The 14,349-nt window shown below is 47.3% G+C and overlaps 2 protein-coding genes across 2 annotated transcripts in view; one reads left to right on the forward strand and one right to left on the reverse strand.

The window, feature by feature from the left end:
- T265_03000 (hypothetical protein) overlaps positions 1 to 9,366 on the reverse strand; it is a gene marked incomplete at both ends in the record, with an annotated part of 15,666 nt that extends 6,300 nt beyond the window's left edge. Inside the window, 2 exons of the mRNA XM_009167379.1 lie at positions 4,242 to 4,382; positions 9,293 to 9,366. Coding sequence (XP_009165643.1) covers positions 4,242 to 4,382; positions 9,293 to 9,366 — 215 coding nt within the window. The remainder of the gene's footprint in view (positions 1 to 4,241; positions 4,383 to 9,292) is intronic.
- A 2,472-nt stretch (positions 9,367 to 11,838) lies between these two features.
- Positions 11,839 to 14,349, forward strand: part of T265_03001 (hypothetical protein) — a gene marked incomplete at both ends in the record, with an annotated part of 68,457 nt that continues 65,946 nt past the window's right edge. The window contains 4 exons of the mRNA XM_009167380.1: positions 11,839 to 11,892; positions 12,501 to 12,702; positions 12,768 to 12,859; positions 13,595 to 13,790. Of these exons, the coding sequence (XP_009165644.1) occupies positions 11,839 to 11,892; positions 12,501 to 12,702; positions 12,768 to 12,859; positions 13,595 to 13,790 (544 nt within the window). The remainder of the gene's footprint in view (positions 11,893 to 12,500; positions 12,703 to 12,767; positions 12,860 to 13,594; positions 13,791 to 14,349) is intronic.

Below are 14,349 nucleotides of genomic sequence, written 5' to 3' on the forward strand. Positions count from 1 at the left end.
CTCTCTGTCAAGGGTCGAGTTTACAATGCTGCGGTGCGCTCCATATTACTATATGGATCAGAAACATGTCCGCCCTGCTGTAGGCAGGACGGAAAGCGACGCGGCTGATGACTTCACACAACGTCCGATGTGGCACTACGGTAATTATAGCTACAGGAATCACTGTATTCTGCGGACTTGGCTACTACCAGGGTGATCACACCTAGACGGTAGGACAATAAGGGTCCTCCACCAACGCCTTTAGCTCAAAACCCTGATCAAAAGATAGTAGATGCCAGAGGACTGCATTTTTTAAAGAACACGCTGCTGCACATGCTGTAAACGCAACATGGAGGACCAGGAGACTGTGTTGATCAGAACTCTAACTGGTGATCAATATGGTACGAAAGGGTCTGAGAATACCGAATGGACACTCCCAGTGCAGCGCACTGAGGTCATACAGTATCAGGAAGGTCAGCTTCCTGAAAGCAACCACTGAATGCCCGAAATCTACGGAGACTTTCAGCTCCGCTGGGTGTTGACCAGACAGACAACGCCTCCGCAATATGCAGCACTTCGCTGCCTCGTACTAAAGCCAGACCGCGTGCGTCAGCATTGGACCAAGTTCAGACAGTGTCCTTCGAATAAAAAGCTTGAGGCCGTTGTACTTTTCGCACTCGCACGCACTCGCGCTCTCGCACGCACTTTGTTGGAATATAGCTATTGTGTTCCCTTCCGTGAGTCTTTTCTCTCCGACACTAGGCACTGGAGCGGGTCAGCAGCAGATATCACAGGCCGGCGAATCAGCAGATATAACACACAGGCACACAAGCCGTCACGACACGGCGGGGTCCAATCTCCACTTGACGAGCAGGAGCAGTCGCGCCATGTTTCAGCTGATTCAATCAGCCAAAAAAAGACATTCGACAGTGAAACAAATGGGAAGACTCATTTGCAAAACCGTCTTGAGCGGTGAGCAATTCAGAGAAATTCAGCTGACCCGCATCAACACATCTGGAAAAACCCAGAGAGCCTGGATGGAACATCGACACCTGCCCGGAGACAGCAACGGAGATACGACATGGAATATGTTTCCTAAAAAGCGACGGGCACTCACCCTGGATGGAATGAACCCCTCACTTTTAAAAGATAGTAAATACCTGGTGAACGGTCCGGTGACCCTACCACGGAAGATTTGGAAAGGAAACAACATATAAATGGGATGGAGAGCCTCAACCACGATCCCAGTCTTCAAAGAAGGTACAATAGCGCTGGCAGAAAACCATCACGGTATGTTGGTCGCATTTCTAGATCTGAAAGCTACGCTTGACTTCGCATATCGTCAGAAAATTCATCAGTTTCTAGCGAAAAAGGATGTTTCTTTTAATTTACATCCCTTATGAAGGCCACGCATGTCATCTCCTCTGATCGGGTGCGAGTATACGGCAGACTTCCGCCTGAGTTCACCACGTCCAGTGGTGCAAGACAAGGCTGACGCTCTCACTCTTCCATTTCAACTTCGTTATTGAGGCATTGCTAGAATTTCCTCTACGTACCTCTGTAACCTCGGGGGTCAAAAGCTTCTGGGGCGTCCGCCCAAAGACACTGGATACGCGTAAGATATTACGCTTCTTGGTTCGGATATTTAAAAGATACAAGCCACTTAAAATAGCCTAAATAATTATGGCACACGGTTTGGTAGGCGTTTCATACCTGCAAAGTACTGCTACAAGACTGAGTGGGATCAAAACTCGTGCCTTTAGATAAGCTAATTGAGCTCGAGATAGCTCAGTGGTTAAGGCATCAAAACAAGGACCGGAAGGTCCGTGATTCGAACCTGACTTTAGCATCTCGACTGCTCCCGTCTAGGCTTGGGCAATCTGGCAGTATTTTATTCCTGGTGTCCCTTTTCGTTAGCATGGCAGCCAGACACCGAAAGGGTGTTCAGATGAATGATTTTTATTGGATGAATCAATTGGTGTGATAGCTAAATTCTCCACCTGAACAGTTGTGTAAGTTTCGGAAAGGCCAGGACAGATTTTGTCCACCTCCAACAACTATGAAGCCAAAGTCACACCCGTTTGTCTGTCAAAGGCAGAGTCTACAATGCAGCAGTATGATCCATAATGCTCTATGGATGATAAAGTGGCCTCCACGTGCAGAGGACATATGAAAGATGTGATTCTTTGACTGTCGATGTCCCGGAAACACTGACCAGGCCTGGCGGGAACATGAGATCAGAAATGCTGAGTTACGCCGCGTAGTTCTAGGAAAAAGGAAATATATCATGATGGGTTAGCTACTCACGTTCCTTAGAGTACGCTGGTTAGGACATGTTCTCCACATTCTAGAGGATCAGCTGCTTCGCACAGTTCCTTACGCATTTCTTAATTTTGTACAGTAACGTGTGTATACCAACTTGATTTGTTTACTCTCAATCAGCTAATAAAAATGCAAAATTAGACCTGCCTAAATACCGGCGTCTTCTACTTGCCCGTTGTGACTTCTGGAGAAATTAACTGAGGAATCACCAAGGTGACGCGTTTGACAGATCATTTTCAGCTTCCACTCAATCAGCCTGCCTTTCAGTTTCAACATCAGGAGTAACGATTGGACGCCAACCGGATTCTTTGAGTCAGAATTACACTTCCATGAGTTTGTTAAGATCTCCAGAAGCTTCCCTACAAAAAGTGTCCGATATGGATGTCCATTGTCTCCGTTTTTTCTTAAAACCTCGTCATTGGTGAATTAATGACGCGAACGCTGGAAGGTCTTCAAAGCCCCTGTGTTCAAACTGTTACCGGTGAGGACCTTGTTGATCTGGAATACGCAGACGACACACCCCTCATCTTTGATGACCAAGGCGAAGCACAAGCCCTGTTAAATAGGCTGACCACCGTCACACCATCTTTCGAAATGCACCCTGCACCTTCAAAGTACAAAGTCATGTTTTAATAGGTACAGTCCCTGAACATGCCCTTTTCAATTCAAGGAGAATCACTGGAGGTTGTATTTACTCTGACGGAAGTGTATTTGATGAAGTCCGTGCACGAATCGCCAAGGCCCGAATCACGTTTGCCAATTGGCGGCAGTTGTGGCGTCAAAACGGTAAACCACTGAGTCTCAAGGGTTGCGCGTGCCGGGCTACAGTAAGCGTTGTGTTGTTGAGCGGTTGCGAAACGTGGTCTCTGCGGACAAACGACGTAAGGCGTCTTCATGTTTTTGACTACTAATACCTCAGAAGCTTTGCTCGTGTCGAACGGCGTCGACGAATTCGAAACGGGCCAATTAGAGAATGGATATTTGGTTGTGCATCAAGTGGCTCGATCGCGGAAAACATCCAGCACCACCAACTGTGGTGCCTCATGTTCTACGCACGGAGACAATGGTTGTTCTCTGTGCCTTATTCAGAATAGTGGAAACTGCAAGGTGGACTACGCATGACTTGGAAGGGTGTAAAAGATATTACAAAGAGTTTGAGTGTTGGTGCTGTGGTCCCCGTGACTCCTGCACTCGGCTGGAAACAATGCAAGAAACGGCAGCTGATCGACGTCAGTGGTATTTTTGTTGTTTATTTCCAGATTATGCCTGAGTACTCGGTGTAGGTACCTCAGAATGCTTGCGACATCCACTTTTTCTTTTCATTTTAAGGCTTTAAACTTAATTATATAAGCCGTGTGGTTGTACGGCAGTGATGCATTAGTTACTGTTAGTTACTGTCTCTGATGGTTACAAGTGGTTGGAGTCCATACCGAAGATTAACTTTGCATGAGTCACCGAAATTTGAACCCCACTCTGCTTGCGACAATCCATAAAGCTTTACATAATCCTTTAGTACAGCCAACCACATATTTGGAAACCACTCCAATACGTCCCATGGGGGGTCCGCACTGGCTTTATACTGGTCTTCAAGGCTGTTCCACTATCAACACAACATTGCTCGGTGATATCAGGACAACTCCAATCTAAACTCGAGCTATTGCTCGAGCGCTTTGAAGTGCTTTGTCCAGATTGGTTGTCCCATGTGTGCAGGCCCTCCAGGATGGTTCATATACATGTAAATCATCTCCGGTAACGGTCACTAAGCCTATCACACCCACTGATTGCAAGTAACTTTGAGGCAATCGACACCATCGTTTTCACATGAACCTGTGCACCTGAGTCACACCTCATACGACTAAACCTACGGATCTGCATGAAAGAAAACGAGGAGAAACAAATAAACCCTCGTTCAAGCTAGGATGTGATTAGGAAAGACTTACAGGACATCTTTGCGGTAAAAATCCTCGATGGTCGGGTCATACTTCTCAACAAATTTCCCGGAGACGAATTTTACAGTTAGAGCGCTTTTGCCCACACCCCCACTTCCGAGGACCACAATTGTATGCTGTTTTCGCATGATCCTGACAATGATCACGTAGGGCTAGTCATCGCGACCTGAGCAGAGTCAGGCTCCACATCCCACACCACTGGAGAAGGTCGGGTCAACACGCCGAGCCTAACTGTTCGTCTCTGAAGGTCAACCTCAAGGTCATGGGACGATGCGGTGGGTACGATGCTTTCGAGCCCCCAAGTGCTAGTGGGCTCTAATCGTCAGGCATCGCATCCATATTCACAATAGTATAGTGACTGAAAAGTCATGAAGCAGCAGGCCACTCTACCTTTGGTGATGGTCAGAAATGGATTAGAGAGAACGGTACATACATCCGAAGATTCTATACATAATATCTGAACATTCGAGGCAGCTTCATCACATTAACAATACGTACTGGATGACCATGTGACGTTTAAACGTATAGCCAGTAATCGAAGCACCACGCCATTTTGCGTGGGTGTATTACGAACGCAGCAGGCAATCAGCCAAGCCAACGAAAAGTTGAAGAATCCAAAGAAGCTAGTAAGCTGAACTATTGGAAATCAGTAAGCGAAGCATCGGTTATCCAGTGCGTCTTTGCCTAAGTAGGCAGGGACACCATTTCTCGGTCACCTCTCATTATCTCGGACACAAATACGGGGTTTCTAAGTTTTTCTAAGGACGACTTCCGGTAGACCGAACCTGAACAGCAGTTGGGCGCCTGATGGCCCTGTTGAAGTGTGGAACACCGTAGTGTGAAGTGCGGCGGTTTGCAGCTGATGGATTCGACAAGGCCCTTACCCGGGATATACAATTGCCGCCGCAATCGTCCGCCATCTCCGTCATTTGGTTGGGGTTTGCTATGGCAAATGATATGCCTTCAATCCTGGTAAAAGTTCGGTAGTCTAGACGCATCTTGTGCTGCAGTCAGAGGAGGGTCACCCAGCCATATACCCTTCTCCAGATGGCAGACAACGCTTCCAGGATGCAGTAGATTTTGATAAAACACGCGACAAACCGTTTTCCGTAATTGTCTTTTAAGCAACATATAGCTGGGCCGTTCATACAAGATGTACCGGTAGAGGACGTCGGGTTATGTATGGCCCGTGGAAAGCCAGAAGTTTTCTTCCGTCCGTAAACTGCTTGGCTTGTTCAGAGGAACGACGGATGAACATTTTCCTCGTAGAGACTTCTCCTATGGACAAACTGGCGGCACATATGCAGGCAGCGAGATTAGTTTTCGGCTACAATTTCACATGCTATTTCTATATTTGAAAAGATATCAGGAAGCACATATGTATCATATAAAATCCATGTTTTTTTGTCACAGATATACTCTGTGATCAGCCGGCACATTTTCCACCACATGGTTCGCCTGCACAATGCTGTACAGTAGGTTTTGGTTTATCATGATACAAGAACAGATTTTGACAATATCCGCAACTGCTGCACCGTACGGACCTGTGATTTGCCTGTTACCCAACGGTTCGCTTAGTTTTTTCATCACCCGGAAACCGGCTACCCAGACACAATCCGACATGGTCCATTTTGGTAATGTGACCAACAACCGTCTAAGAATGCAAACGGTCACCTGAAAAACCGAAGTCACCATTGTGACACCCTGGCGGACGCCATAAAAAAGGTGCGCCGGTTCGCCAAGTGGCTAATGCGGGAATATGGGAATCGCACGTCATAGCATGGCAACCGACAAGAAGTTCTGGAGGGCGAAGGCTACCCTCAGAACGGTGTCTATCGAAGCACATATGCGTGCTCCCCGGTTTTGAACCCACCAAGTGAGGTCAACCCACGCTAACTAACTTACAGTTAGTTAGGTGCAAACACCTAGGGGCTCCCAGAGGGTTGGTACCTATTCTGGTGAATGCACATGTCCCTTCTACCAGGCGATGTGGCTCACGGACATCCATCTGCATTCATATTAAAGAGCGGTTGTTGCCAAGTCGTGAAAGATGCTCTTTCCAAATGCTTTTTAGGTTGATTCCCCATCAACCAACGATGGCTGTCAGAATACAGTCCCCTTTCACGTTTTCCCAAGCAACCGCCGACAACTTTTGACGGCATGTGTATGAAACTAAGACTAGTGGTGAGATGGCTTCACGGGTTTCAACCTAAGTTGACCATGGCCGTCAATAAGCGCTTGATTGTCCAACAGCAAAAATTCCTGAGCCAAGGCCCAACGTCAGCGTGAAAAGACCTGACGCCAGTTGTCGAGATTAATGCGCCGCAACCCAAACAGGTTGCCTAAGGGAAGAAGACTTAGCTTATGTGTGCTTTGTCGCCTACCAACCAATGAAAGAGATTATTGGTGTGCAACAAATGGCCTATCACATCACATTGGCTGTTGTGATGGTGGAACTTTTCCACCATGAAGTGGTGATCTTCAGGCTTGTTCCAAGGGTGAGTCCGCAGGTGAATAATTCAACTGTTGTGCATGGCCACCTGCCTGTCCAGAAAACGTAGGTGTGTTCTTGCCAAACGGTCCCCAAATGAGGATTCTTTCGATGAGAACCTAAGCCGGAGCACGGATTCCCAGCAGACTATGTTCCGAAAGTCTGCGTTCACCAGGATTTTCGCCTCCACGAGGGGGCTAACCGATAGCCCTGAGTTAGTAACATAATACTAGGACTAACACTGTAGAGCACCAGTTATAAGGAAGAGAAGACGGTGATTTTCTCTGACTTATACAAGGCCCATCGATCCCTGACAGTTCCTACACTGGTGAGACATCACGCATTTCAGTTAAGTGTCGTGTTTCTTGAGGCCTATTAATTAGTGGGCACCAAGCTGCAAGACTTAGCGCAATACGACCCAGCCATTGAGAAAAGTGTTGTACAAACAGGCCTATGTGAGATTGTCGGCGCTATAGTGCTCATTCAATATAGTACGAATCGCTAACTTTGTTATTCGCCTGCCTCACAGTGATATTTCGATAAATTATCTATATCTTCCTCTCATTAGAGGACGTCAATAGGTAAATGAACATTACACACCAAGAAGGCCATATGCTTTCCTGTGGAATTTAACCTTTATCCCGTAAAATCTCCATTTAAGTTTTCCTGGGAGAAACGAATGGGTGCGTATTAGCCAGCTGATCAATCATCGCGGATCGCTAGGCGCATGTTAGTCGTGTGCTGCAGCTAGGTTTGTCCAGCTGTCCACCGTAATCTTCAATTGGATGTCGTCGTATGTTTTTTCTCTGCAACGAATAACTCTCCACTACAATCCAACATCAATCTTGATCTACGGGCATGTGTAGTCAACATCCGCAAGTTTTGCACTCATCAAACCTCGCACTAGTTTTCAAAAAATAACGAATGTGATAACCTCGAATAATACCCGGAAAAGCAGTTTTCGAGGCCTCAGAACACAGAATCTCGTATTTGTCCAGTCAAGCAGGGCTCACATGGTAAAAATAAATTTGAGAGTGACACCTCTGCATATTTTGTGCCCACAAGCACAACGCGCGCTCTAGAAAACCCAATGACGTATTTCAGCCACAGAACTAACTCCAGCTTCCGCCCATTTTATGTGATTAAATTTCTATCGAAATTAGGCACCGTTTTGCCAAGTATACATACTAACGAATCCATTTCTGCATTAATTAGTAGTCCCATTAAGTCTAGCTATCATGAGACAAAATAAAACTGACTGTAGGGGTATGTGATTTTGATAATGCTGGATAAAATGCTTCAAGTGCCAAACTTGGAGAGGTGCATGCCTTACAGTGCAATTCACCCGGAAAGCTCTCTTCACCTGACTCATGAGAGACGACAGTTCTCCTCAACCCCACAAGTTTACCGACGAGATTAACGAAACTGTCAGTGTTATCGAAACAGTTGGGGTCGTCTCTGACGGATTGGAATCGAAGCAGTATTGTGTAACTGAATCCCAGCTGACTCGATAAACCCTGCTCTCGGACCGGTGCTGTGGCGGCTGCGCTCCGACAGACTTGATACACAAAAGGTAAGCCAACATAAGCCTACTTGTCAGCCGCAGCCGAATGTATCATGCGTAGCTCAACTTGTCGGTGGCAAGGAACTAGACCCACTAAAAAGATTTGGCCAATCGAATATTCGGCAAGTGCTGCATATACCGTAATGACCAACGAAGATTTTCGGTTTCATGCGGGCCAGCCCGCCAATCCCAAGAAAAAACCCACATACCCCATCTATTAGGAAAAGACATTTTTTAAAATTGGATAAAACTGGACCTAGTGGGTGTCGGTGGCCCCAGAGACCGAGATCATTGGGGGATACTGAGAGCTCCATGTAACATCACTGTACGCCTCGAACTCTTCAAGAGTTTTCCGTCGCCACCTTTCATCCGGAAAGGCCATGGTTTGTCAAATCACTGATGAGGTGGTGAAATGCACCCTTGATATTGCTTTCACGGGGACAATCATTGCGTTCCAGGTCCGAAGGCCTAACTTTGTGTATTCCAAACGGCAATACGCCCACTCCGCCAACCGTTGTCATTATGTTACCCTTGAGGCAGCCTTAAGTAGTGGCTGAGGAAAATTTCTAAAGCAGTATTTATGGGATTATCACGGGCTTTTTCGCAGGGTTGTCTTAAGAGCTTCGTCATGAATTACGTTGCATCTTGATTGGCTTACATTCTGGCCAATCAGGATATGCCTACGTTTGGACCGTAGCTGGGTCGCAATACACTTCTCCAGTAGGCGTGATGTCGGGTGGTCGAGATTAACTCGCCTTCCCGTGTTGTTGGTCTTATTCAAAAATGCGCATTCAAGGTGTTCCAGAAAAATGCGGTTGCTGTAGCACCTCAGCTTGGTTATTCGCGAACGTGACTGCGACCGGACGTACAGGATATCGAGACTGGTGTCTACAGACTTATTAGGTCTTTCCTTTGTCTCTTAAGCCGCTACAGTTCATCCCTGACAGTTGTGCATGCCGGTTAAGGTCCACTAAGCCAGCTGCTTACCATGGACCGGACGTTGACATGGTCGGTGACAACGCGCCTGCGGCTTTCAAATTCGACAGATCATCGGCTTCCATTTCATCAACTCTGGATTTTCAATGGAACTATTTGTAGCATCGCATGCATTGTCTTATGGGATTGACATGGCGGCCTCGCATGTACCTCTTCTCTCGCGCGGCCATCCTTTTCGTGAATTCGAGCACGGCCACCAGTTAGCCCCAATCGATTGGGACGATCGTCTGGACTACGTACTTTTTCCCAAATCCAAAAAAGCATTTCTCACAGCAATCTAGATACAGATGTTTATTGTATTAGGTTCTCGCTATAATCATTGAACAGTGTAATATGCATGCTATGGAAGCACCGGGAGACAGTGATTCTCCGAAGGCTTGTGTTCACGACAATTTATGTGGATGGAAAACGGAAACCAAGCTCATGAGCCAAAGCCCAGGAAGCAAGGTTGTACATCACCAATACCTACATATGAATTAATCAAACTGAGACACCGTATACTACAAACAGGCCTTTACAAAAGCCTCTTTGAGCCTTTTTTGCGGGTCACGGCTTCCCTGCATTCCCAGCCTATTCTGTTCGTTTAACTTCCCCGACCCACTATATCTCCTCGTCAATACACAGGCCGTATTCAAACTATCGTCTAGCCAAATAGCATGCGAGCCTGGAGGGGTAGAGTGCATTAGATCCAGGTATCCGGTGGCTTACGTGTACGTGTTCTGAAATACAGTTACCGACCTAACGCATAACCGAGATGGTTTAATGAAAATCCGGGAAGACGAGTGTTCCTAGTCAAACCGTATATCCATAGGTAGTCGACAGCTAAAAGATGAACGAGGCAAACGCTGGAGGATCTCCAACCTCTCAGTGTTCAGGTATCTCCGGGCGCGAAGCTTGACCTGGAGCATGCAGACGAATCTGTTATCATTTCTTGAAAAGGAGCTGGAAGCTCAAGCGATTCCAGAAAACCTGACTTAGGCCATACAGTCTTTCGGCATGTGTTTCGTGCTCACATGGTAAAAGGTCAGGCTGAAAGATGCACAGCTCAGTTCAGTTCAGTTCTTCAGCTCATAATCTGTGCACTGATGTTCAATGGTTCCAGCTGCTGCAGGTACCCGCTGGAGGCGATCAGTTTGTGCATTGACGATAAATAGATCTACCTGTTCAGCAGAAATTAGGAGGTACATAGTGAAAGTGATAGCTTTACGCAAGAGCGCCATTCCCGACCCGAAGCTGTCACTGTCATGGCAGTCGGGCTTCAGTACTGCATTGATTCTTCCGGCTGCACTGACTGAGACCAGGATTCAATCATGCTAGGAAGGTCGACGGTGAGCAGCCCGACGAAGAAAGCCGAGTCCCCGTATTACGAAGAGGTCTGGAGATAGTATGGCGTCATCATCATCAGAGACAGCAACATCAGTGTTGGCACTGGTGGCTCACTGCCGTAGTGTATGTCATGGTTGTACGAGGACTGGGATACTGCCAGGGCGCCCACACCTAGACAGGAAGACGATTATGGTCCCCAACCAAAGCCTTTGGCTTAAAAGCCTAATCGCAAGGCAGCGATGTTCGGCTGGAAATGCAGGTACATTACCATTTTTTTACGGAACACGTCGCCATACACGTTCCAACCCCCAACCTGGAGAGCCAGGAGACTGTGTTCGTCGGACCTCTACCCATGGACCAACCTGGTATGAGAGACTCTGTGAGCATCGTGCGGACACTCTTATAGCTAGCTCAATGGGTCGTCGAGGTACACAAACCGCCACACCACGGATAGCTTTCCATTCAGGCGACCAGTGTCTCCATATTTATGGAAGCAGCGATGTCGCATTCTACCGAGGAAGGACGCCTTAGAGAAAACCAGCCCTGGAAACGCACATTGATCGCTCAACGGTTGACTGTGGCCACTGGCGTATTATTCAATACGGTCGAAATGCTTATAAAACCAGAGTCCATGTGCTGCTGAGAAGTCACCTGCTGTGCGCAGTCGCCCTGGGAGCTAGACCGTAAATCCTTACCCTCTGCGTCTTTGGGCCAGGCTATCCCCATGCAGCCAATTGGGTGAGACTATTAAGTTATTGGTTCTGGGAAGAGCACCCTTCCCCCAAGAAAACCTTAACAACGGCTGCGTCGCGGTTCAGACTTTTGAGTCAGTGGCAACCGGGGAGTTTCGTTCGTCCTTGCAACTCTTCACTCACCGGCCCTCCCCCACACCTGCCTCCGCCCATCGAGTGATGTAGTGCGATACGCCCGTCTGCCAGTCCCCCACTTCTAAACTATTGTCCAGAAAAATAAACAAAAATGCTCACTTACTAACCCCAATGTCTGACCCCCGTTACAGCGTTTAATGCCCGTACACGGTCAAACTTGGCAACAAGCATCTCTTGCTGAAACTACTTTTCGTTTCTGCCGATGTATGTTGTGTCTCCGAAACATTCATAGAACACGCCACGTTGGTCTTGCATCTCAAGTTGCTTTGGACGAACTCAGATGTTTAACATTTTACTTTTTGGATATCTGGTGATCCTGATGCAATGGTTTGTAGTATATACGGTGTAGAAGTTGCACTCACCCCGAGGGCTGAAGCCGTTTGCTGAACTGGATCTCAGTTGCACTATGCAGTTGTCTGACTCAATTTCAATGTAGGTTAATGTGGTAAACGGTATTTATTTGTCGTACGGGAACATGCCCAGACTGACTGCGATTCTGAAACTACGAAGAACAGGCTTTATCGAGATCTGTCGCAACCGCTTCGCTCGGCAATAAGGACGGATATAGCAATCTTTATGTGCGATACCGTTCGACTTCAGCATTGTTAATCCAGTGTCATCACCAGACTCGGGCAATGGTCCGAAGACATCAATGGTCAAACACTGAAAGTCGTTTGATGTCCTCAGCGAGCAACGACCAGGTTTCTGATCCGTATAGTAGTGTGGAGCGCACCGCAACATTCGAAACTCGGCCATTGACAGATAAGCTGATGTCACGCCTACGCCACAGGTGACGCAGATTCACAAAAGCTGCTTTGGCCTTCCCACTCCAGGTGGAAATATCTTTCATGAGACAATAGGGACTGATACAGCTGCCTAGATAAACAAGTTTGTGTACTACCTCAATCGGTTCACCCGCAAGCTTGAGGCCAGGGTTCGAGCCCACCCAGTCTTGCAGTAGCACTTTACACTTTGCAGGTGTGAAGCGCATGACAAGCCGTGAAGCGGAGTTATTTAGATTATTTAATATTGTTTGCATTACCACGAGATCAGATCTAATAAGAGCTATATCGTCTGTATATTCTATCTCCGTGGGCGGACGCTCAGGGAGCATTTCGATTCCACAGGCATTAGAGACTGATGGCGAGTCTTTCATGGTCGTACCCATGACGAAGTTGAAGAGGAAAGGTGAAAGAGGATAGCCCTGTCTCACATCACTTGATGTTGTGAACTCAGGTAGGAACTTTCCGTAGACCTTCACTCGGCCGCGGGAGTTAGCGTACAGCGCCTTAAGGAGGGTCAAGAATTTATGGGGAGACACCCTTGCTCCGCAGACACTGTCATAGTTACTCACGGTCCACAGAACCAAAGGCAACTTTCAGACCAAGAGACACCGTCATTGTTGGTTGCCGGAATCAGTGTCGCCGTTCCAGAATTTGTTGGAGAGTGAAGGTATGGTCGGTGCATCCTCTTGGAAGATGGGTCCCAGCTTGGTTTTCACGGATCTGTCTCTCCCTGTGTTCAGTCAACGTTCAAAGGATAACACCAGAGAGCACTCTCGATGCCCCAGCCACTAGGCTGATGCCACGGCGGTTTTCACACAGCATCCATGTAGCATTTTTGAAGACATGCCCCACTCTGCAGGGACATTCTCTTCGTTCCATATAGCACCAACAAGCTTTGTCAGATGGATCGCCAGGGATTCTCCGCCTTCTTTTTGAAGGCTTGATGCAGGCCGTCCGGTCCTGGTGCCTTCTCACGTTTTATCACGGATGTTTCGTACTTTCTTCTGAAGGGCGATCAATGTTTACATTCCATTCGCCTGTATGCACTGTCACTATGGGCTATGCTGCAGGAGGCCTGCTGAATCGTTCTTCCAAGTGATCGGTTCATCTTTCCAGTAGACGTTTTTGCGAGTGAATTAATGGACCTCTTTTTCACTTATCGTTTCGCTGACCGTTCCTTTTCTAGGACCAGTCGATCGTATCAGTTGATATAGGGCACGGCTGTTTCCCGAAGCAAAAGCCTCTTCCATCTCCTGAGCTTTCGATGTCCACCAAAGCTCTCGGTCTTTCCTTAGCGTACGGATAACGGGGAGCAACTACTTCACTTTTGTGCTAAGCATCGTCTGTTCCTGACAAGTACGAACTCCCAGGAAGAACGCTCACATCGAGTTACTTGGATGCCACCGACCGCGAGGCAGCCGAGTACTCAATTGGATCATGTGGCTATCAGCTTCCGACCGAGAGTCTTAATTAAAGATTGCCATGAATTGGGTATAACGGCGAGGCGACTGAATGGGATAAAGAGATAAACAAACAGATGGTCCTGACTTATGGCGAAATAACAGCGCGTACTCAACGATGCACTGCCACTGTTGATGCAAGATACTGGTCCCCGTGGGTTTGTTGCACGTTAGGTATAAATAACAGAAACCAAGAGAAGGTATAACCGTTACGCGACTCAAATCATGTTTTACTTCTCTCCGAATGACACATCGAACAGCAACACGCTTCAACACGCAGCATCGTGAACTTTAGTTGACATAAACCGGATACCCTCAGGCAAAACAGCAATAAAGAATAGTAGTAGTTCAGCTGTAGTGCGCCTTGGATGCATAGCTGTCCTTCAAACCCTTAGGTGTTCCGTCTGGCGAGCCAGTTCGTGCTTAGGAACCAGATGATATACTTGGCACCACAAACCAGACATGCATCTCCTCAAGTCAAATACGTGCGGTTGTCGAATTTTAAATGTGTTGATATACAAATCGGCACCTGTGCAACATCATCATCATCATTGTCAGCAGTAATAACCGCGTACTCGTCGTACTGTGGT

This window comes from Opisthorchis viverrini (assembly GCF_000715545.1).
Source record: "Opisthorchis viverrini unplaced genomic scaffold opera_v5_39, whole genome shotgun sequence".
NCBI classification, from domain to species: Eukaryota; Metazoa; Platyhelminthes; class Trematoda; order Opisthorchiida; family Opisthorchiidae; genus Opisthorchis; species Opisthorchis viverrini.